This window comes from Synchiropus splendidus, chromosome 5 (genome assembly GCF_027744825.2).
Source record: "Synchiropus splendidus isolate RoL2022-P1 chromosome 5, RoL_Sspl_1.0, whole genome shotgun sequence".
Classification (NCBI taxonomy): Eukaryota; Metazoa; Chordata; class Actinopteri; order Syngnathiformes; family Callionymidae; genus Synchiropus; species Synchiropus splendidus.
The window spans coordinates 29359553-29384362 of NC_071338.1; the positions used below are offsets into that span (position 1 = coordinate 29359553).

Below are 24810 nucleotides of genomic sequence, written 5' to 3' on the forward strand. Positions count from 1 at the left end.
TGTCTTGCAGTCACTCAAATGTGACTGTAGAATAGAATAGAGCGGTTACAGGTGTCGCGTGAATCTGTAGGTTGTCCAGCAGAGTGAGCTGTGAGTGTGTCCCCGGTCCACTTCTCTGCACCTTTGCCCAATTCCCAGCACTTCCCAGCAGCACTTCCCCACGCTCCGTGCGTCCTGTCAGCGGCGGCGTGACGTGGATCCGTCTCTCCAGCCAATCACTGCCAACTCCCGACTGAAAGTTGCTGGTAAGAGCCGCAGATTTTTTTCCCCGACGCTCATTGACATTTCATCTCCACGACGGATCCGAACTTTGATAGATGCGTGCCGGGACCTAAAAGTTTGCGTGGGAACCGCAAGAGCAGAGGAAGAGAAGAGGAGAATATTGGCGCGCAGGATCCGCTGGCGTCTGCTCGCTTCTTTTCACGGTGAGTTTTGACACTTCCCTTAGTTCATGTTCCTTAACTTGGTGGACACCGTCGTCATTTACATCTACACATGATCACTGGCATTTTAAAGCCGCGAATGGACGAGCGGCGTCGCATTTGCCTGCGTCCAAAAACTCCATTTACTCCGCGTCAAGTTTAATTTCGTTGTTGTGCTCAAGTCATCGGTCCAGTTCAGCGTCGCCCTTTCATGTCACCTGTCCCAGATGTGCGGAAGAAGTTGGAGCCATTTGATTGATGCGCGTTTAGTCTCCAGATGAACACGACTGCGTGGACGCGAACGGCGTTTTTACCGCGAAGTTCGTCGCCCAGCGAGATTCTCAGGCTGCGGTCTTTGGCCAGAAGCTGCTCTGCCCCACATCGTGGACTGAAGCCCCGATAGACGCGAGTCAGTTAAAGGTTGCGTTCAGCTCGGGCTTTATGGCTGTAACATTTTAGTAAACACCGAAAATGGATTTTTTAATAAATCTACTTTGAAAGAGACAAGTGTTAAAATAGCATAACTGTTGACATATAATACCGTTTAATGGACAATTCAATTAAATTATTTATGCTCATTTAATTTTAGTTTATAAAGAATAGATGCTTGTTTAAAATACCTTTGTTTCGAATGAGAGAAGTGCAGTGTTGGTGAGCTCAATCCAACCCAAGTTTATGCTTGTAATTCGTATTTCCACATCTTATTCGTGAACATAAAATGATTAAATAATTTCGAAATATGCTCTTCTTTCATTATCATAAAAGCGTGATGATATTATTTGATGATAGTATTTGGAAGAAATAGCGAAACTGAGCACCTTAATACTATTTTTTTAAACTCCAAACATGTAAAATATAAGTCCTCAAATTAATTACTTTGTTTGATAATAAGTAATTGGTATGTATCTGTACCAACAGTAGTGTAACTGTACCAAAACATGGGTTGAAGCAGAATGAATAATAGTAATTAATAATAACACAAGAAAGCTACAGCGTGAAAAGCATTTTGATATGAACAAAATATAAATGAAAAATATTGCACTCTGAGGTGTTTTTTTTTTTTTTTTTGTTAAAAGAAGTTTAAGAAGAAGAAGTTTTCTTTTTTATTTGAGGGACATAACCGATTTTCTACACACATGTTTCTCCGGTTCTAATCCAACAGTAAGCCTTCATTTACAGTATACAAAAGTGAAATATGCTCTAATCGTCCTCCGCAGGACACTGTCTGAGGTCCATTTGAGATTATGGCGAAGCATAATCTGGATTATTCGCCATACTGTTTTCTGTGACTCACCCACAAATAAGGTTCCTTTCTGATCACAGGGCGATCGATTTGTGACACTAAATGGAAACGTCGAATTATAATCCCAGTTGATTTGGCTAATCCCAAAACACAATGCCACTGTGTTTTTTTCCACGCCATCTCACTCATCGTGTGTTTTCTTTCTTCTCTTGTTGTATAGAAAAGTTTCTAGAGGGTCCCAACAGCACCTTGCCTCAGGGGAAAATAGCGTCCAGATTAGCTTTTCTTTTCAAGGCCTGTGACATTAGTTGCTGCTAATCCGAATTGGGCTAATTGCTTTCCCAACATCAGCACCCCCCTCCCCGCCTCTGCCCCGCGCTCCTCCGACTGCTGCTGCATGGAACGCTCTCTTACAATCGAGTTACATATATGGTTTTGCACTTCTGCACTGCGGACGTCTGAAATCTTTAGCTTTGCACCGTAGAAAGAATAAAAATCCCCGCAGATTAGAGACAACAAACTGGCTTGTCGAGCGGATTTACGCCTTAAGATGAGGGAATCAATAACCCGCTGGAGGTTTTGTTTCCAAAAGAAAACTACTTGACTCACCCATCGGGGATTCTGTCTTTCACTGCAGCAGGTTGTGAATTTTTGACAGCTGCAGTCTGTGACAAGTGAGGGCCAATAACATTTGCACTACAAAAGAGCTGCTGCAACTGGAGATGTCAACAGTCTAGTCAGCACCAGAGAGGAGGGACTGGCTGTCAGATTGGAATCCAAAACCTATAGTGAAAATTGTTCAAGACGCGATACACCACGTGGCAGCTTGAGTTAAACTTGAAAATAATTATTGTGAACGAGAAAGAACGTCTTGTTTTGTTTTTAATAAATGGTGCAAGTTACGTTTCAGTTCTAATGTAATAATCATTTTAATGGATGCTAAAACAATATATTTACTTTTGTTTCATCATAGCTGGCCTTCAAAAATGCAGCAACAATACGAACTCCATAATAACATCTTCATATTCGTAGAATAGGTTTGAAAAAAAACCCCAGCATAATAATATACAGTATAATGAAAAGTATGTCCATCAGTCTTGTCATCAAATGATGTATAATTGTGGAGAAAAACAATGAATTGAGAATGAAATAAACCAAGCCACAAACACACCTGGCGCAAAAGCAACTGATATAATTTCACTACTCAATGACAATTTGCTACTTGTAAAACATCAAGACGCGTACACTGTCCACCGTGTCATTTTATAATTTGCTTTCCAATGAAAATGCGTCTATTAAACATGAGCTTCTTAATAATTATGATTAATAATTGAATGTGTTGTTTACTTATAAGACTTTTAACTTTGACGAAAAGTCAACACAGCACTTGCCCTAAACAAAAGTGGCACGTACACCTCCATGTGGCACACCAAACATTTTTTGACGTATAAATAAAATTGAACTAGCAAAACAAAGGCAATGCGGTAGTAAAACTTGTTAAATGTTGCAAACCATAACTTATATTTATGCTGTTCAGAGAGAAACTAATGAGAGGGGTTGTAAGTTCTTTCAATTAGAATGTCCTGGGTTCAATTCTCCTGCGTATAGGCCAGAAGTCTGAGCTCAATTCTCTCGTATCTGTGGGAGGAAACTGCAATGAACAGCTTCTCTCGTGTTTAAAACACCGTCTGATATGATGTAATGACAGAGCCCATTCGTCGTGTCGACAGAAGAGTGGGACTCGAACCCACCGCCTTGCCAGTACACGCGTCATGAGAAGTGGAGTAAATCGTACAGTGGCGAGTGAAGTTAGTGCCCCGCATGTCTAACCATGGGAGGAGGTGGGGGGTGATGTTTGACCCGCCTCTCCCCCTTCACTCTCCTCCTCCTCCTCCTCCTCTTGCTGACATAAGATGCGTCCATTCACGGCGGGCATATAGGCTGAGCCACCAGCCCAAGTGAGGAGAAACAATGCAGCAAGGAGAAACAGATGAATGTGCTCGTTTAGTTTACGGGTTGTTTGATGAAGGAGTATTGGCCAAAGTGTTGTTCCTCGCCGCGGGATCCTCGGTGACAGTTTGAGCCGCGCTGCTCTCAGCTCATTATCTCGCCGGCCCACTGAGGCCCCCATTCAAACTCGGCCTCACTCGCTCTCTCTGCACTCCTCTCTCACCCTCTCCCTCTCTCTGGCAGCGTCGTTTGTCTACTCATTGAACCCTGGGTCCGGAATGTGATGGTTGTTAGGAGCCCTCTTTCACCTCCAAAGTGTTTTATTGATGAGCTCTGACTTCTCCTACTTTTTCTCATGTCAAAGAAAGTCAAGTGTAGGCCTCCATGACTTCATTTCATGGCAGCTCCCCCCCCCCTCCCCCGTACCTCTCCCCCGTCTCCCACTCCATGCCCTTTCACGCACCCCTTTTCCTACTTTAGATCGCCTTCCATATCCATACAATTCCCATTTCTGGAGCGGCAGCGTGGCTCCTCACACACGGGCGCTTTTTGGGTGCGTTGAGTCGTGCGTTAATAGCCACTCATTGAGTTTAGAAGCGTGTGGCCATGACTACACACTCATTTGCTGCTTTGCTTCACCTTTTTTTTTTTTACGCGAGCTACTAGCTGTCAGGTGGCGGGAGTGACGTGGGAGCTCCTCGCAAATGTGTTCATAAAACGCAGCCGAGCTTGGCCTGAAGGCTGCGCTCTTTTTACGCATGACGTTCTTGTTGACAGGAGGGGGCAATTCAGTGGAAGGTGATACCCAAAAGAGTAAACAAAAGCACGTGGTGGTGTAAGAAGAGTCACTTCTTTGCGTTAACTGGGTTTCACGCTCAAACCATGAGCTTTAACATACAAGCGGTTATAGGACGTTGCTGGCCTGAAGGGTGCGCTGTGCTGGCGCACATTGATGGTCTTAAACTATATATGACGTTAAGCGGTTGAAACAAAATACATCGTGCTGCTTAAAAACCGCGTAACCTTGCACCAACTCGTGTCTGGTAGCAGAAAGGTGGTGCTTTCCAACTGGGCCTGTAGGTGGCGCTCTTTTCGCCCAAAACGCAACTGTGATTGTGGAAGTGAGTTTTTTTTAAGCCATAAAAGATTCATGTTTCCAGAGCGGACCGGCTGGCCACTTTGGTTTATTATAAAGTCGAAATATGTCGACACGAAACCGTCGCATTTATGTTCAAAAGATTGCGTTTTAAAGCTGAAAAAAATGTCTAGACAATCGAATTTTTATTTTCTATCCATAAAGTAAAAACGTCACCATGATTGTTTTTTTTTATACCAATCTTAAAAGATATGGCTATGTTGCAGTTTACAGCTGCAGTTTGTGATTTCTAAAGCAAGTATGACTTATTTGAAGCTCTCAATTTACTTTCGGCGCTTTAATATTTGAGAGAAATGTCAGTCGGGCATGGAATTCCCGCAGCTCGGGCCTGGAGCAGCAACTTTTCTCAAGACAAACCCGTCCCTGATACGCCAACGTTTGCTGCGTCAGCGGAATACGCGCGCAAGAAGGCGGCTTTCTCCTGAACCTGATCCCAGAATCCGCCGGCGGAATCTCTGGCTCCTTTCGCTTTGCTGTGAGAGAATATTCAGCGAGGCTATTTGCATGCGTGGGCTGATTAGTGCGCTGGGAAGACGACCCTCTCTCGCGCTCTCTCTCCCTTTTTCTTTTCACCCTCATTCTCTTCCTCGCTGTGACTCGGCCCCGTTTCCCGCTTCGGCTGTGGCGCAGGGGGAAGTGTTTATATGGGGGATGATGACAGGGGTCGGGTCGCGCTAATGGGCCAGTGAAAAGCGGCGGAGGGAGGCGAAGCACAGCAGAGCAGGAACACATACATTAATACACTTGTTCCATCACCAATCAGCATAGGTGTGTTCATTCTCTTGCCCCCACCTCCTTCCACCACCACCGCCACTACTATCCCTCCCTCCTCACACCCACCCGCCCTCCTCCCCTCTCTCTCTTTCTCTTCCCCACTCTCTCTCTCTGTCTCTCATTCGCTCTCTCACACGCCAGCGCACATCCTCGCCAAACTCTGTGCGTCCTGACATCTGAGTTCACTGTCAATCTCTGTCTCCTTCGCAGGGATATCCCCTCCGTCTCCGCCGAAGACCACTGGAAACTAATTTTTCCTCCACTGAACTTCCCGAGAGAAAGAAAGAGAGAGAGAGAGAGAGGAAGGGAGAGAGAGAGAGTCGCCTCTTTTTTTAACCTCTTTCTGTTCCGTGGAGAACTGTAGAGTTTGTCCAGGACTTTGACAACCAGGATGCCCCAAAAAGGTGAGATTCAGACCGTTATTTGAGTGTTTATTTCCAAACTAATATAACTTTTTAGATCGTTATGCAGTGATTATGTGAAGTGGACAGCGTGGCAAACTGTTATTAAAGGTGGTAGTTATTTCAGTTCAATTATTGGCGTTTATAACTGAGACCAAAAGTAAAAAAAAAAAAAAGAAGTCACGTTCGGGTCTATAAGCGCGGATCATCGTGGAGAATGGAGCGCAATGACCCGTTGAGCAAAGGTGTCAGGTTGATTCATGAAGTCATCCGAGCGACTTCTTCTAAAATAATTACAAACTAATAATTCAGTTATTAGAATAATCAAGCTAGTTTCCCAGAAAATCTTATTTATTTGAATATAATGCAATCATATCCTACAAAATTGATAAAAAAAAAACTTCATTTATAAATTATTTAACTTTTAAAATCGTGTTGTTTTAAAATGAAGACTACATTGCCGTGGTTCATGATGCTGAAATTTAAATCATATTGTGAAGTGATTTTGTTGAGTAAAAAAACATTTTGTAGAAAACATTGTATTTTCTTTAATAAGGTTAGTTCTTGTTGCGCCACATTTAAAAAAAAGTGAAATAATGGAGACACACAATACTATGCTGCAAATGATTGGTGAAATATTCAAATTAAAAATCATTATTAAATAAAGTGTTTGAATTAAATTCTTTATTTTATTGCCTGACAAACGGGACCTTTTGCATGTGCGTCATGGCGCGCTGGTAAAAACCTTCAACAAATTCAATACTAAACTTGATTAAACTAAAAGGTAAACACAGATGGCACAGGATTAGAATATTAATTTTGGCTATTTCCCCCCGTGTTATTATTTATTAATTCTCGTGAGCTAATATTAACTAAATCCATTGTTGGGCAAAAAGCTTACACGCACTATTTCTGCATGAGAATGTTGCGAGCGGTCAGAATAAGCATGTTGTGGCCTTAAAGACACTGTTGTTGTGGATTACTGAAGGAAAAGAAATGCAGATTAGGTGGCAGTTAACCCCGGGAACAACACCGTTTGAGCTTTCGACCTTAAATAAATGATTAACTCGATCCACCCGGCCCTAAAATCCAGCGGTTTAATTCACTTTTTTTTAACATGTCTGACTGATGGTGGACATCCGCCGCTGGTTGGAGCTTCTTGCCAAACTATTTAGGCCAGTGTGATGGAATCTGCGCTTTGATTAATGAGCCTGTTTGTTGAATAAAACGCCGGGTTCGGCCGCGCATCTTTGGACCAAACACAGTCTGCTACACGTCTCAGTATTTCACACTTGCAGGGAGAGAAAATGAAAACTTGAGACTTCTCCCTCTCCGGCCCCCTTTTTATCTCTTCCCCTCCATTCAAATGCTCCTTTAATGCATTTGTCTTTTCCAATTGAGCGCCCTACTGCGCTGTTGTGTCTCCAAAAAAACAGCTTTACAAGCAGCACCAGCCGCGCAATCTAACCACCCAATATTTCCAACAAGAAATTACTTTAGACAAAACTCTTTTTTTCCTCTCGCAAGCTATTCTAAAAAAAATAATAATAGAGAAGCAGGCCAAACATTCACACACACCATAGTGGCACCGGGGTCACGGTCGTGTGTGTGTGTGTGTGTGTGTGTGAATGGTCCCAGAGGGGGTGGATGCATGCCTCCGGCTCTTTGTATTAATCTGAACTTGTTGGTGTGTTTAGTGGGAAAGCTGTGTGTGTGTGTGTGTGTGTTCCTGGTCGCGCAGGCCGAGTTCTCGCCATGAGTTGGAGGTGCACAAAAAAGGGGGCTTCATTGTTGGGATATGTACCCCCTTCTGCTTTGCACTTTAGCAAGGCACTGAGGCGAAGTAGACAACGTGTGTCACTGTACTTTACTCAAGAGAACGAGGATCGGGATTCAAAGAATTGTTTTTTAAAAACTGTCCAGCTGATCTGATCAAGTCTAACTCGCCCAAAGTTGGCGCTGAACACGTCCCATATAACACCGTTTTGTCATTCATTTTTTACAAAAGCACCACGGCCGCTTAAGTTAACACACAGTGTCTAGTTGTAATTACCGATTAATCCACTGCGCAATACAAATAGTTATTTACCGGACGCAAATATAAGTGAGACACGTGGGTGACGTCATATGCGTTTCTCATATTTTTTGAACACTTGAGATTGTGACGTCAGGCGTCATTCAGACGGTTATTTCTTCAGAGGACTTTTAAAATAAGTCAAGTTTCTTATATTACATGCTGGTTCCGGCTGTGAACGGCGCAGTGTTGTGCGTGCTGTCGGTGTGACCTCAAGAGAAAATCTCGATGAGGAAAATGACCATCAGCTCAAGTTTTAACGGGGTGACATCACATGCACTCACATTTTTAATTTACAGATCCTGACGTATACGCATGAGAAATAACAATAATAATACCCCAAAATAATGTGTGATGTTGCAGCTCAACGATAATGTCAAAAATTGTCAGTGACTTGGTTCAGGGAAACTACAATTCATAACTCAAGACATCGTTTCTGGATCAAGGTAGAGTTTCATTTCGACGGTGGAAAAGTAGCACGTGAACGCATCACAAGAAGTTGTCATGTTACAATGGAACACAGTCAGAACGCGAACTATTTTTCTTACATCAATAAAACGGCTGATATTTTCTGCGCAATGTCGGACACACGTGTGCTAATGTGTTGTTCTGCTCTGTCCTATAGGGAGAGATTAAGTAGTGAAAACGGCAGATGATTGACTAAATTGTTATAGAGCCGACAGTCAACTCTGTTTCCAGGCAAGTTTATAAATAAATCCTAAAAAAATTCACACTTAGGATGTGTACATTCATCACACAAACCCGCACAGTTTAAAAAAATACAACAACAAAAAGGAACCTGAGCTTGAAGAAATAATGAAGAAAAAAAAGCATGCTTTGGATGTTATTTTATTCATGATGCTGACCTGTTTTTGTTGTCTGTCAGAATACCACAACCAAGCTACGTGGGAGTCTGGAGTAGCCTCAATGATGCAGAACAGTAAGTTGCTTCCTTTTGTTATTCAAGTTGAGAAATCAAAAGCACCCTTTATTTAAAAAAAAGAAACAGAGAATGAATTAACTGCTATATGTCTGTTATGTTATATGAAGTTATTATTGAACAAGTTAATCACAGTGCCCTGGGAGAGGAGAGGAGAGGAGGAGAAAGACGGAGGGGAGGGGGGATTTTTTTGTTTCTGCTTGAGTTGCTATTAAATAATTGCACAGGCGTCTGCATTAGAGCTGACTGCCAGGCTGCATACACGATGAGCAGAGGAGAGGAAGAGCCTGCATGAAACATGAGCAATAGCAATAATGTCTGTATGTAGATGAGTCCATATTCGGGAGATTATTACCGCAGGCCTCCCCACTACTCACAGCGGATAAATGCATATTAACAACCACATTGTCATGGGTGCCAATCACACAAATGATACATAAATAAATGCATTGATGTAGTTGCAGGCCTCTTAAAGTGGGTGTATTGTGTGTGTGTGTGTGTGGTCTTGAAGCCAAAAAGGATAAACATGAAACGTTTTCTCTCTTGCTGCTGGACAAGAGGTGTATGACATCTGTGATGAAGGTGTGTGGAATAATTTTATTACATTATTCTCCATATACCTTGATGACGTGTCTGTGATGTGCGCATTGATCAGATGAAATTGTTTAATCGTAAATGGCCCAAAAAAAAAAACAGCTCTTTTAGACGTGTTCATTGAAGGGTCTGTTTGTGTGTTTAAATGCATCATCCTCCAGATTAAATGGTTTGTGTCTGCGAAGTGAGGAAACTTGGGTGTGGGCATTTGAAACCATGCATTTTTTTTTTTATCATTGAAATGTTAATTCTGCTGCACTGTAAAACAAGGTCAGGGAAGGGGACAGTACAGCACCCTGAGGCCTCCCAGATTTAATCCACCGAAATTAGAATGTGGCTATATTTTCCATTTTGTCATGTTTTGTGGGTGTGAAACAGCTAAAAACACTGTTTTTGTTTTTAAGTTTTCACGTTTAAAAAATGGACCTGTGTTTTCTCTGTTTCTGGTGGTAACTGTTGCGGTGCAGTATGGATGTGGAGTTGCCGTTGGGGGCCAGCTCGGGTTTTGATTTATTACAAACTGGTGGAATGTGCATGGCGAGTCTATTATAGAGATGACAGGGCCGTGTCTAAGCCGTGCGCGACAGCATGTGCCGCTGCTTTGCTGCCGATTGATGTTAATGGGATGCTCCCCTGGCTTGGCGTGTGATGTCTGGTGCGAATTGCCGAGCAGATATCATTGGGCCCGGCCCTTTGGGTTGTCTAAAGGTCGCGACGGCCTCGCTGGCTTTTGTGCTAATAACTCCTGGGTGTATGTGGTGGGGAGCGTCCAAAATGACACCATATGTTTTCCTATTAGTCCGCTCGCAATAGAATACAAGGCGCATTATCAGCGCCAGCGGGCCAGTTCCACTTCAGGGAATTGTGCCATGATTAAGACTTAACCTGAGGAGGGTTTTTTTTTATCTGACGGCTTTATCGATCCGGAGGATTTATGTGATGGCTGTAAATCAGGCTGGGAAAAACCACACCGCTGCTCTCATACCAGAGGAGGCCAATTCCAGCGTTAGAAGCCTGGTAATTCCGGGATTACGGGGGAATTAATAAGAGCAAGAGGGATGATAATGGATTTACTATCAGCTCACAAGATACCGGTTTAATAGGTTTATCCCTCACTCGAGCAGCGATAAATAAATTAAAAAAAAAAAGCGCAGTATTGAGGAAAAAAGCGCCCAGCGACTGCACACAACAGGACTGCAGTGGCTGTGAGCATTTGTTGTCAAATACAAACAAGGGGGAGAAAAACTGCACGTCACTTTGAATATGTTAAGAGTCCCGGCGCGCCCGCGCCGCCGTGAGCGCGCCGCGCCCCCGGCCACGTTAAAACGACGTCTCCCTGCGAGGGTAAACGAGTAGCGTCCCATTTTGTCTGAGTGATATCCAAATGCAGACAGAAAGGGTCGTTTTATCATGCTACTATTTGTCGTGACGATGCGATTTTCAAAAGCCGAGCGGTGTCATAAAGTGACATGCCTGCCACAAGTGCTCCCCCTGATCTTTTCAATTAGCCTCCCATGCATGATCCGAGGCGACTTCCGCCCATTTCCAGAAATTAAGCTCAAACTTGACGTGCAGCGAGCTTTATTTTAAAGACAAATGTCAGGCAGGCTCATCATATTTTCCCCCTCTTCTATATTTGGAGCTTATTTATTGCTAAGGAGCCTCTGCTCCGGGAGTCAATGTAGCGGGCGGCAGCGCAGGGGAAGCAGCGGAGGAGCGGCGCGCGCACTGCGGGGATCGAGCGCTCCCTCTCGGCTTCAGGTTTGCGGGCTTCCACCCACAGCTTTTACCCATCGCCATCGACTATTCCGAGGCTAATTTCACCCAAAAGCTAAACATTTTCAACAACGTCGAGCGGGGTTCAACTCTTTTCGCGCGCGTTTAAGGCAAGAGTCTGACAACAGAAAAGGGGTTTCAAACTTTGCGCGTTGTTTAGTGTTAAACGCTGTGAGGTCAGTGAATGCGCCAGCGGTTTTTAACGGACTTTCGTCGCAATATTTTCTCTAGAATGTCAGTGGTTGGTAACGAAGCTACGATGAGAACAGTGGAGGCTGAGTCGGCTGTTTAAACGCGCTGATATCAGGCTGCGTTATTAAAAAGGTGCTGGGTATTGTTCCACACTCCGAGCCCATAATTACGAGGTCAGTGAACGCATCAGTGACGGCTGCTGTGTTTGTCTGTTGACGTTATTGTTTATTATAAATTGAGACTAAATTCAAGGTGGATTCAAGCTTTGCATTACTCTGTCATGCTGTAGTTTTGGGACACGATTTTCCGTCATCGGTTTTGCTGTGAATTTACAGTGCGTTTGAATCTGAATGAATTATATTGATTCGAGGGAGTGTTTTACGGAATATTTCCTTTCAATATAATGGCTAAACGGATGAGTCGAGAAATGAAAGAATGTCAGTTTTTGTCATCCCAGAAGGTCATATACACGCTGTTTGTGCTCTAAGATGAAATCGCGTGCATGTATTCCCTGATTTATTATATATATTTAAACAAATATTTGATTTTTTTTTTGTTGCCACACGAGGACAAACGGATGTGCGCTTTTCTCCCACCTAGGTCACAGTGGCGTGAACCAGCTTGGTGGTGTGTTTGTTAACGGTAGACCGCTGCCGGACTCCACCAGACAGAAAATAGTAGAACTTGCGCACAGTGGAGCTCGACCCTGCGACATCTCCCGGATCCTGCAGGTGAAAAACACTCCTATTCTCACCCTCTTCTTTAAAGAAAAAAAAAAAAAAAACACAGCCAGAAACCCAGCGTCCGCATCAGTGCATTCAGAGTATTTAAGGGTACAAACGCTGCGCACAGGCTTAGCGGCATCATGGCATCTCTAAAACCTAAAGTCCCCAAACAGACAGAAAGTAAATGATCTGCCTGCGTCTATTAGAGCTCATGCCTAATATACCATTCAAGGCATATTTTTTGTGTTTATAGACCCATGATGAAGTCCAAGTGCTGGACAGTGAAAAGGTGATTCTTATTTGACGCCCTCACAGAAATTCCGCTAATAGTCCTAAATAATGTATGTGAATTGTGTTTTTTTGTCTTCGAAAACGACCCAGGTGTCGAACGGCTGCGTGAGCAAGATCCTGGGACGCTACTACGAGACGGGCTCCATCAGACCGAGAGCGATCGGCGGCAGCAAACCCCGGGTCGCCACGCCAGAGGTGGTCGCCAAAATCGCGCAGTACAAGCGGGAGTGCCCGTCCATCTTCGCCTGGGAGATCCGGGACCGGCTTCTGTCGGAGGGCATCTGCACCAACGACAACATTCCCAGCGTAAGTTGCGCGCGCGGTTTCATTTGCCGCATGGAATGAAACGGAGATGCGCCACCGAGCATTCGGTGGGGAGCCCGGGAGGGGCGTCGCGGGGCCGCACACACCTGAGTCCCTGGGCTCCGTCCATGTTTTCACCATGACTCTTGGTTTACTAGCCAATAAACACACGCGTTTTCAACATTCTTTCACAACATTTTCACGCTGTTCCTCTCTGACGAATGACGCGTGTAATTGTCTTAAATGTTTTATGCATTAAGAAGCATTTTCTTTATCAATTAATAATTTAAAAATGGAGTGTGATTATTTTTTACATTGAAAGAATAGAGTTTAAATTGTATGTGACGTGCCGTTTCAATTGTCGACTCATGATTTACATGATATTACTTAAAAGAATGACTTAATTTTATTAATCGGCAATGAATTTCAAGTATTTCTGATTTGTAAAAATCTGATTTATAATTTTAAAAAAATTGAAAAAATTCTGTGTGCAGCTATTGACATCGGAAGTGACGCAGGTAGATACGAGCATGATGGCGGCAAAAATACGACCCCGACCTATGTTTACTTAAAAAAAAGTTGATTTTTTTGGGGTCATTTTTCAGCAAATGAATGCTGCTTATTGATCCTACATCACAGCTGTAAAGATGATTCATATAAATAATAAATATGAATATGATAAATAATGTAGATAATTCCAAGCTAATGTTGCTGTGTATTTGCGTTGTCGCTGAGGAGCCGGCGGCCCACATTTGGCCCCAGATAAAATGACCAGCCTCTGTTTCCCCCCTCCATCTCTAATTCTCCCTCATCTGTCACTCAGGTGTCGTCGATAAACAGAGTCCTGCGCAACCTGGCGAGTGAGAAGCAACAGATGGGCGCAGATGGCATGTATGACAAGCTGAGGATGCTCAACGGTCAGACAGGAACTTGGGGGACTCGGCCCGGCTGGTACCCCGGAACATCAGTGCCAGGACAGCCCAACCAAGGTGAGCCTCAGGAGCAGACACGTCCCAGCTAAGTTTGGAGGGTGAATCCCCGCCTGGTATCCAGTGGTTCCGCTCCAGAAACGTGTCTTTTCCCCTCCTGAAAGCCTCCACTGTCCCAGACGCCGGTGCGTGACAGCGGCTTGTCCTCTCAGCAAAGGTGTCGGTCCAGTTTCCTCCCTCCTGGTGGGCAGCGGGGCTTCGGACCGCTTGTGTGCGGGGGATGTTTTGCTGCAAAGGAATGTTTTCCTTCACACGCAACCATCGGTGATGGGAACAGTCCGCGCTACGTGTAATTGCTCATTAGGGGAGGCTTTGTCTCTCGTGGTGGCAACATGCAGGAGTGTGGAGAAGCTGCCCTGCGTGGACCTGCAGCATCGCATATATATTACCATCAACGTGCCTTTCAAAGCACCCACCTTCAAAGTCAGCGACTTCCGCAGGCCTCTCTCAGAATGTCACTTAATATTATACTGATATTATTTCATATACTAATATTATTTCATAAACACAACATATTACTAAAGTAAAAACTGTCATTTTCAGGATGAGTACTTTTGTCAAATAGTATTTCAGTAGCACACGCAATATCACTATATTTAATAGTTCATAAATGTGAATGCATCATTGTTTTTCCAGGATTCTCGCTTCAGAAAAATGCAAAAACAGCGAGGCCCAAAAGTGAAAAACACTGCAGCTCATTGGCAGTAAATATCGATCATAGATCGTAAAATCTAAATTGGTATGATAAAGAAAAACAAACACATAGTTTTGCTGCACATATTAAATCAGATGAGCTTTTTTTTAGGCCGAATGATTATTAATGTGCTTCCTTCCTGTTGTCCTCATTGTGTCAGGAGGAAGTCATACGCTGCCATTATTGATGACGTCAGAAAGTCAGGGATGTTGTCGAGCATGGTGCTACTGCTCCCATAGTTCATCTAACCTTCCTTTAAATTCTATGAATATTATGAACTGGCATGTTGAATTCAGTGAACCCACTTCAGCTTCATGAACTGGCCAGACACAGAGGAGCTTTGGTGCCGGGTTTGTTTTAGGTGGATTGTAACCGAGGGACAAACAACGATGGCATCAGCCGGCATTAAAAACAACACCATCGTCGGTCTAGATTTTCACTGACTGCGATGCAAATCTGCCTCAGTGTGAGACAAAGTTTCTCGACTAGAGCTTGACAGAAGCACAAAAACATGTGATCTGGTCGAACCGGTCCATGTTTCTGAGAGGCTGTGATTGACTCGCAACCTGTCTGCTGCCACTTGCCTTGTCACCTCAGCCCTGACTCGCTCATGACTGAAGGCCGACGCAGCACTTGGGTCGCTTGCTGCTGTAAGTCTAGCGTCGTCTTGCCCATGTGCGTGTCGGTACTGCTCCAATATGTGGCCAGAGGCATCTGAATTACAGTTGTAATTGAAAAGTAAATGGTCATGTGACAGCTGAGTCTCTTAAAGAAGACATCTCTCTCCAAAAAAGCCTTTCATCTCCTCCCTCCCTCCTCATTGGCTATATGGCTCCAAATCCCATCTATAGGATTTAGTCTCTCACTTTCCCTTTCACTTCTAAGCGGTTTCTCAAGAGTGTTTTGATCCGGTCCCGGCGGCTGAATGGTGCCGCGATTGGTTCGGTATCTTTTTTTTTTTTTTTTTTTTTTTTTTTTTTTTGCTGCTTTTCCGCCTGACTGGCCGAGACATCGTGATACTAAAGAATGAGTTTATTTCCCAGCGCTTTTATAAAGAAAACAAATCCCATCGCAGCGTCACCGGGTCTGGCAGACGGATAATAGCCGCACATTCACCCTTCTTTTTTGTGGATTATCCCGAGTGAGGAAACACAGTGTGGTGACAGGGAGAATTTGGAGGAAACATCAGGTGGAAACATTATTTGGGTACACTTTCTAATAAGGCTCCATTCATAAACAAAGAGTGTTGATCAAGTTGGTGGCCGCAGGGAAATGAGAAGAATGAAGAATGGGCTTTGGGAAATTAGACTCAAAAAAAAAAAAAAGAATATATATATATATTGATCTAAAAAAACAAAACCTTTGTTGAATAGCACAGGTTTTCTCATTTATGCTTTCGGTTTTCCTTTCCAATCTTATTTTTATATTCCATTATTCAGTCTGTGGATGGATTCACAGATGTGTTGTGCTAATGACACAGTTATTATATACGAATCTGTAATAACTGTTGTATAACAAAAATATAATGCAGATTTCTTTTACAACTTTAAACACATTCAGTCACAAAATGCCCGTATATGAGCAAAAGTTGTGACCACAGCCTGCAACAGTTTCTCATATTTCCATGAACAATATTGGACCATAAAGTAGTTTTATGACTTGTAATTTAAAAGTACATTTTGCCTCACTATTTTGATCCATTGCTTTTGATCCAACAAAAATTTCCACCCAATTTCCTCGGATCTGAATGAAAGTTTAACAATCAGTTAAAAGTAACTACAGACTTGACATGAAACGCAGAGCAGAAGGAGCCTCACATATGGAGACGCCTGCCTTCAGCTTCAGTGGCTGTCAGGTTTCCTCACACAAGTGTTTAGCAAACAAGAGGCCCTGCTTATAAAGAGTAAACAAAAGTTTCTCTCGAGCGATCATCGGCTAAATATGACACATGCCCCCCCACCACATCACCCCCCCGCCCTCCCCCTCCTCCTCCTCGTGCTTAATTTGGCATTAACTTCTCAGTGTGATAATGATGTCCAACAACGCGACAGACATTAGTCGATAAGGCCTGTAAAGCTCGGGGGGCTTCGGGCCTTATGTGGCTTGTTCCGGGGGTCGCATGCTCTCTCCTCACTCATTTGTTTCCAATTGAAGACGGGGACCCTGAGTGGCGTGGACGTGATTAATGATGGTGGTGGATAAGGGTTAACACACTAGACTCAAAGCTCTGTTGACTGGGATCCTCTTCCGCACAAAGCCACAGCCACTGTGTGTGTGAGAGCGGATCCTTTTGTCATCTCCTCCCGAGGAGAGAAGAAAAAAAAAAAAAAAAAGAAGAAGAAGAAGCCCCCACCACCCATATATTACACCCACCCAGGCCTGGCTGCTCGTCTCTGCCATAGTTTAATGGTTTCCTCACTCCTGCAGGCTTTGTGTGGCGCTGAAAAGCCGCTTCTTCTATTCAAAAGTTGGTGGTCATCTCAATGGCCATACCAACGCCCATATGGGAGCCACCATTGAGGCATTGCTCTGGCCTGGAGGGAAAAAAGAGGGCGAGAGAGAGGGGCTGGAGAGTTTGGGTTTTTCTTTTAAAAACACATTTCTGAAAGGAGGGCAGCTACATCTTGTCACATTTCTCTTCACCTTTTGAGAAAACACGCCATTGTTGCGCAGCGATGACAACAAGGAGCTCTTTCCCCCCACGCCTCCGTGTTTTTCCCACAATATTTTATAAACACACTGGGACCTTTATGTAGAGGGGACTTCGGCCGACAATTTGGAACTGAATAATGATCAGTAAACAAACGCATCCTTGACAAACACATGGAAAAAAAGTCAGAAATTGAGTCAGTTGGATTCTGTGTTCAGGACGTCAAACACACACTTGGTCCGTAAAAAAACAAGATGGCTTCCCACAGTCGTACAGTGTCGTCCATGTTTTATTGATGAGAAACTTCATGAAACTAGAACAAAAGTTTGACGCCAAATGTGAGGAACAAGTGTCACATGTGAACGGTGGAGGCTTGTTTACACCAGACACGCAACTGAGTCCTGCTCTTCAACCCTGGTATCCGTCCCTCGACTCGCTAATCCGAGTCTCCTTCTTCTTCTGGCAGATGGTTGCCAACCTCCGGACGGTGCCGGAGAAAACACCAACTCCATCAGCTCGAACGGGGAGGACTCCGAGGAGACCCAGATGAGGCTGCAGCTGAAGAGGAAGCTGCAGAGGAACCGCACCTCCTTCACGCAGGAGCAGATCGAAGCGCTGGAGAAAGGTGAGGCGCTTTTCAAAGCCAGCGGCGAATGAGCCCCGCAGAACACTGGCGCTGAAGTTGAGTTCCTGCTGTTGCAGAATTCGAAAGAACACACTATCCGGACGTGTTTGCCCGCGAGAGACTAGCGGCCAAGATCGACCTGCCGGAAGCCAGAATACAAGTGAGTGGACCATCACATCCTAGCACTGGACGTCTGCCAGGCCAGTGGGCTCACCTTCCCCCGTCCCGCCCGCAGGTTTGGTTCTCCAACAGAAGAGCGAAGTGGAGGCGAGAGGAGAAGCTGCGGAACCAGCGGCGCCAGGCCAACAACTCCTCCAGTCACATCCCCATCAGCAGCAGCTTCAGCACCAGCGTGTACCAGGCCATCCCGCAGCCCACCACGCCAGGTAGCTGGACGCCTCACCGTGTTTCCGACCTCTAGAGCGGATCAGCGGCTTCAACTCTGTCTCCTCCCGCAGTGTCGTTCACCTCGGGGTCCATGCTGGGTCGACCCGACTCGGCGCTCACCAACACCTACAGCGCGTTGCCCCCCATGCCCAGCTTCACCATGGCCAACAATCTACCTATGCAAGTAAGTGGCGCCCAGACCGGGCTCGCCGCGGCCAAGCAAGCGGTCCGTTAGCAAGTCGGCCGTCAAGTCGAGACACAGACAAGCTCTCGAGCTGATGCTTGGCTCCGCTGATGTAACGTTCTCTCCCTCATCTATAGCCCAGCCAGACCTCCTCTTATTCCTGCATGCTGCCTACCAGTCCGCCTGTGAACGGGCGGAGCTACGACACATACACGCCCCCTCATATGCAGGCACATATGAACAGCCAATCAATGACCGCTTCTGGTACCACCTCAACAGGTAGGCGGACTTCATTGTTTACACGACAGTCACACCACACCCGCCGCCGTCACCGACCATTCTCACCGTGATTCATGAAGCCACCTCATTTTTTTCCATTCTGTGCCACGCTGCGGCGGCTGGACACGCGATCCGATAAACCTGGGAATTCATTCAGCGGAAGAGGTTCACTCAAACTATCCACATCTTCTTGTTGCATCGCAGCGACTTTTCTCAATTTGTTGTGGTGGCCAGAAGCTTCTTTACCGTAGTAGTTTGAATAGAGGAGCAACGAGGAAATTGGGAGAAGCAACGCAGCATTAGCCAATGAGCAGCGACGTGATGTCAGGTGACTCGTGACTTCGGGGAGCTAGAACCTGCTAGCTAGCACTAGCATGGGCGCTCTATGGTGTTTTGACTGGATTTATGTTGGAAAGAAAGTACCGTGCAACTGTTTGCTAAAACTATGGCTGGTGCAAAAAAAAAAAAAAAAAAAAAAAAAAAAAAAAAGCTTTCACCCCAGTGTTTAAGCTTGTGACTTTAGTTTTGTCATGTCAAACACTGAGATGCGATTCATCACAATTATTGAATTGTAAAACCAAATTTATTTACTATTAAAAGTATTTTCAATGTCTTGAAATAATTCACATTTATTCACTTTATTATTGACATTTTACAGGGTGGAAACATAGAGATTAAAATCTAAATAAAACGTATTGTTTTGACATAAAACAGCCTGACAGAATTCTAAAACTAAACAAAAAAAAATCGACTAAACAGGTCCGTTTTCTGTTTGTAAAAAAGGTATTTTGAAATGTATTATTTCTGAAACCTGAAAATCTCAAGTCCACCTCCAGTGAAACTGTTGCACAGCTGCTTCAGGCTCGACTCTCACTCAGCTCAGCGACTCCAGCGCCACAGTTTAGTTCCGGCCCATTACCGGGAGCCAGTCACGACCAGTTCGTCGCGCACAGCCGCGTTTGCTCCGCTTATTCGTTCGACTCATCTGCGTCGTCCAGCGCCGCCCAAGCGTCAGCGGCGAACCTGCGACCCACGCGCTGTTTCCTCTCTCTGCTCCTCGCCGCAGACCAACTGACGCGCTTCCCCTTCTGTCTCCACAGGACTCATCTCTCCTGGAGTGTCTGTCCCTGTCCAAGTCCCAGGCAGCGAGCCTGACATGTCTCAGTACTGGTCCAGACTACAGTAGAGAGAAGAGCTACTTCACTTTGTAAACACCGTCGCCCTCCGGCTCCTCTCTCTCTCTCTCTCTCTCACACACACACACACACACGCTTACAAACACACACAGACGTGCGCGCGCGCGGCACAGGAGAGGAGAAGGTTGGACGAGGACGAGAGAAAGACTCTTGGAAAAAGCAGGTCTGGACTTCCCGCTGTGCTCAAGACTTGGAGCATGAGGAAAAAAATGGACCTCTGTGAAGTGCCGGTGTTACATTTTTACGGAACAAAACTTCTGTTTTTTTTTTCTATTTCCAGCTCGAGTCATTGTTTCCTTTTCTCTCTCTGGTGTTAGTGAACGGCCATTTGTATGTTGATGTGAGACTAGAAGAACCAGGATGTTGGAGGAGCAGTTGCCATGACGATCTTTTTTTAATCTGCTTATATCGAGACTTTCTACCAGCCTGTGCATGGTTCCCCCGGACGCTGCGGCATATCCACAAAAAAAAAAAAATTCTATTTATTGATCCGACGGAGGACGCACAGATCAGGTGCAAAAATCTGTAAAGTCTGTAAATGGTAGACTGCGTCTTCGATATAATCCAGTTTGTTATGTCCAAATGTAAAGTACTTGTCTTCCCTTTTTGTTTTTTTTTTTTTTGTTTTTTTTTTTTTTTGGAATCTCAGAAGAAGATTTCCACCAATAAATTTCATTTATAACCCCCGAGAATATTCTATAAATGTTCCGATGCATCATGAGGAAACCGTTTCTTTAGGGTCAGGTTCAATTTGTCTCTTAGCTAGAGTTGTATTATAGTGTCCTATGGTCAAAAAAAATTGTGCGACTAGAAATATTTAATTCCTATAATTATGACGAAAACATTGCTCGACAAAGTTTTAAACTTCAGTGTTTGGCAGTGATTACAAGTACATATCAGATTTAATCATTGTTGATTGTAAAACAGACCAAAGCCTTTGTATTTCATCTAGTACACAGTTTTGTTTTGTTTTTTTTTTAAGAAGAAAATTTTGTTTTTGTAAACACGTTCTGTTGCGATGACATCGGCTTTGTAGGACCGCACCGGTTCTTATTTATATTCTGAGACCATGGGAGGGTTTTTCTAGCATCATCTGTCCTTTTTATTTCAGTGTGTGTGTATAGAACATGGACACATTCTGGGTTTTAACGTCTGAGCTTCTGAGATAACGAAAAAAAAAAAAGTCTACACGCTGTCTCTTAAATATTTCAATTTAATTTTATTTAAAATGGAGCTTTCTAAATGTATTTTGTGAAAACTATAAAACATTTTGTACAGTAAAATTGTGTCTTAAAGAAAAAAAGCACTGTGCCTGGTCAATGCAACACACACCCATCACACATTGGTATCTATCCTTGTGGGGACCTCTCATTGCCATAACCCTTTCTTTAAACTGAACCATCCAAAACACATGGCTCACCTGAACCAGGACTCCCAAAATGTCCCCACAAGGAGGTATATTTCCAAGAATTGGCTCCTGTCCCCACAAGTAGATGTGTCCACACATGGACAGCTATACAAGTACACACACACACACACACACGACACAAACTCGGAAAGGTCAAACAAATCACCATCGCTGGGTCACATTTCAGTGCGAGAGAGAGAGAAAAAAAGACCTAAAATAAGAGCGAGTCCGATGAGCACTTGTGTGGCAGAGTGAGTTCTTTTGCTTCACTTGCCTCAGCAGGGTGCGTGTGTGTGTGTGTGTGTGTGTGTGTGTGTGTGTGTAGAGTCTTCACCACTCCCTCCCAACAAACACCCATTTAAAACCTTGGTAAGATGTGAAGTTGCTTCTTAGTTTTGACCAACAAAGGCAGCAGGAACTTGGGTGGAGGTGGGTTGTCAAAGTGGACACTTGGACCACATAGTTCTATAATAGACCTTCAATCGAGGGCCCGATAATGACCCCCAACCAAGGCCCTCTGGTCCTCACAAGAGCTACACGACATCAGTCATGTGGTCATAATGCCCTAGCCATATGCAACTGAGCCAGCATCAATGACAACACAAGCAGAAGTGGAGGGGTAAAGTCCTGCCCCAGCCGTGGGTCTGCCCCATGGTCTCCTCCCACTGGACCCACGTGAACGGTCTGAACTGGACCCTCTCTGTCGCTCCCCCTGATGGCTGGCTGACCCGTGTCAGCGCTGGTGTCTGGCTCCCCCCAAAGTTCCCGAGGCCACGATGGAAAACACTTGAGCACCATGGCCTCCGACCTGGAGGCACAGCGTCGCTCCTCTCCAGAACGTCCACCAATCGGTCACCGCCGATGAATAATTGAAGTGAAGCGTTGAAGCCAGCAGAGTTTCGGGAGCGGGGGAGGGGCGGAGCAGAAGTATTAATAATTACTCGCAGAAGGAAGCGGCGCGAGGAAGAATGCAATTACGCGGCTCTAAATAAAACAAGTGAAGCTTCCAGGGAAGTTGGAAAAACTTCCTGCCGACTTCTCCAAACCAAGAAAGTGTTTTAGTGTCGGAACAGTGCTGCGATGTTGGGAGGTGGAGGTGCGTAACACTGTGTTCATCTGCGTGTACGACACCGAGGAGGCGCGTTGTCCTGCGCACGTTTTCGCATGCTGCATGTACAGGTGCGAATATATGGCAGTGCGTATTCAACCGCACAATGTGTTTTTGTATTTGTTATCGAGTGTACTGGAGTATTTGTGTATGCGTGCGCCTCTGTTTACTTCTTGTGTACAAGTGCAGACGTGAGCTCATTTCGGTGTGTGGAGTTTTGTGTGTGTTTGTTGAAGTGCACGTGTTTGGATGTGAAGTCAGGATCAGAGTGTGTTCTCTGTGAGGCCGTTTGGGTTTAAGGTCTGTGCTTGTGTGTCTGAAACACTGTGAAAACTGAGGCTGAGTTGAGGGGTCACCTGGACCTTAGCTAGGACTTGGAAACAGGGTGTCCAAAACGCCGCCCACACACACACACACCACATCTGTCTGTACCAAAATAACTTGATAAACAACAAATAAACAAGCATCTGAGTCAAATAACAAACAGACATGGACTCAGTAACTGTTGCCACAGTAACACTTTGAGATGCAGGGGTCGTCTGGGCAATTGTTTTACTTGGCTGACCTGATTCATTAAAAATAACAATAATAACATTTTTATCATGATTCTTTCCCTGACTACAAGCCATCGTGTCTACATCTTTTTTCACATATTTATGCAAGATAACCATGTAGTTGTATCAGCTGCGATGGTTTTCTAAACAACCACAACCTTCATCCCTTTAAACAATTCATATATAGTGGATTGTCACTTGATCAAATAAATAGAACTACTTGAATTTTGATCCCTGTGATGCTATTTTGCTCTCATTCTGAAAGGGCTGTGTGTTTGTCCGCTTGCCGCTGCGCTAAATATTCCTCCGATTATAAAGCAATGAGTTAGTTTGGTGAACGATTGCTTAAAGTTTGGAACTTATCTGTGGTTTCCTCCAGTCATCGGCGTCAGACGTCCCATCAATAGTAGCGCGCTTTCCTGCCACGAGTGTCGCGACTTGCCGCGACGGCGGTAAACAAATATGGTGACCGCCAGGGCCAAAATACAGTTGCTTAAGGTTCCAGAATCGTCGAATTTGGATCATAGTCGGTGAAATTACCGGGCGGGAACACAATTTGACGTAAACCAGTGAGATGACACCACGGGTTGGGCATTATACAGGCACTAATAATAAAGTCACAAGTCGGACGCACAGCTCTGCGACTCCCTCTCTTCTTTCTCAGTGAGCTTAGGCATCTGGTGGAGACGCAGGGTGGAACCTTCGCCTCCTCACAAGAGAGACAGAAGCAGCTTTCCAGGTAGCTCAGGAATGTCTCATACATCTAGAGGGCAGTTACAAGAAGCAGCTATGATTGAACTATTGTGCAGGGTTGTAAAAGACGAGTCGGGAGTTAACTCGCACCCTCAGTCTCCGTGTGATGTCACCTCCGCGCGGCGGCGGAGCGTGAAGCCGCCAGGTGACGCGTGCCTCCGTCGGAAGAAGAAAAAGATCCAAAGCGACGTCCACAGGAAAGTGGAATGAAATATGAAACATTTCATGTTGTTGTGTTGTGTTTCTCCTCTGCCTCGGTGTTTGCCATGTCACCGTTTGACCTAATTTGTTCTTTTGGGGCTTGTCGTGGTGGAGCAGCTCATCCAGCAAACATGTCTGATGAGGTGTGAAGCCTGCAACCCAAAACCCCACTCGCCCACAAACGCTTTCGCATTCAGGCCGCGGCTGACTGGAGGTGGACGTGGCTCACCGGCACGGTCTCGGGGTCACGGCGAAGGCGGCCCGGTGTGAACCTGGAACCAGTGGAGCGGACCTCGCAAGAGCCATGTCTCACTTCTGCTGCGTCTGTCCTGGCGACACGTGACACTCTGTTGTGCTGAAACCCAAGTGACGTCTCAAGATACAAGTCGATTTACTGGAATAATTCAGGAAAGATATTCTCCAGAGAAATGTAACGGCAAAAAAATCCAGTATGAGGGAAATAAGATGAATATATCACAATAACATATATAAAATAACATAAATGAAAAGTGAAAAAAATATATGGAAAAGAGAAACAATGAAAAAGTAAAATATATATGCATATGGAAATTAGAAATGGATAAAAAATATGGAAGATTTAAGTCACAAGAAATAAACTGCACTGTGACGGAAATATAAAACATAATCGTCGCGTTAATGACAAGACTAAGGAAGTAAATAAAAGAAAACTTGTGTTTAAAACAAAATCTGACTGACGCCACATTAAAATCAGAAAAAACAATCAAATAAAAATAAGAATAAAAGTATTCCAATGAATATTGTCGGCAACAAACAGTAGAGAGACCACATACATGTTTTTGTGTCACCCAGCTGTAACAAGAGGGCGCTCCACAGCACTCTGAGTATGGAGTCTTCAGTTTGAAAAGCAGTATATTGTACTGATGCAAATGTAAAAAAACATGAAATGAAGGAGAACAAAC

At 44.6% G+C, this 24810-nt stretch overlaps 1 protein-coding gene across 9 annotated transcripts; it reads left to right on the forward strand.

Moving 5' to 3' along the window:
• Nucleotides 1–196: 196 nt before the first annotated feature.
• Nucleotides 197–21569, forward strand: pax6b (paired box 6b). Of its 9 annotated transcripts, none has more exons than XM_053864535.1 (15): nucleotides 197–245; nucleotides 318–425; nucleotides 5756–5949; nucleotides 8907–8960; nucleotides 9513–9542; nucleotides 12123–12253; nucleotides 12501–12536; nucleotides 12629–12844; nucleotides 13665–13830; nucleotides 17641–17799; nucleotides 17877–17959; nucleotides 18035–18185; nucleotides 18258–18370; nucleotides 18508–18649; nucleotides 19750–21567. In XM_053864535.1, the coding sequence occupies exons 3-15, from the start codon at nucleotides 5937–5939 to the stop codon at nucleotides 19833–19835; spliced, it is 1380 nt and encodes a 459-aa protein (XP_053720510.1). In that variant the 5' UTR covers nucleotides 197–245; nucleotides 318–425; nucleotides 5756–5936; the 3' UTR covers nucleotides 19836–21567. The 9 variants fall into 9 exon arrangements, with proteins under 9 accessions (XP_053720510.1, XP_053720514.1, XP_053720516.1 ...); XM_053864539.1 differs by lacking the exon at nucleotides 197–245 and adding an exon at nucleotides 8646–8719 and having other exon boundaries at nucleotides 266–425; XM_053864541.1 differs by lacking the exon at nucleotides 197–245 and adding an exon at nucleotides 8646–8719 and having other exon boundaries at nucleotides 266–425; nucleotides 9519–9542.
• Nucleotides 21570–24810: the final 3241 nt, after the last annotated feature.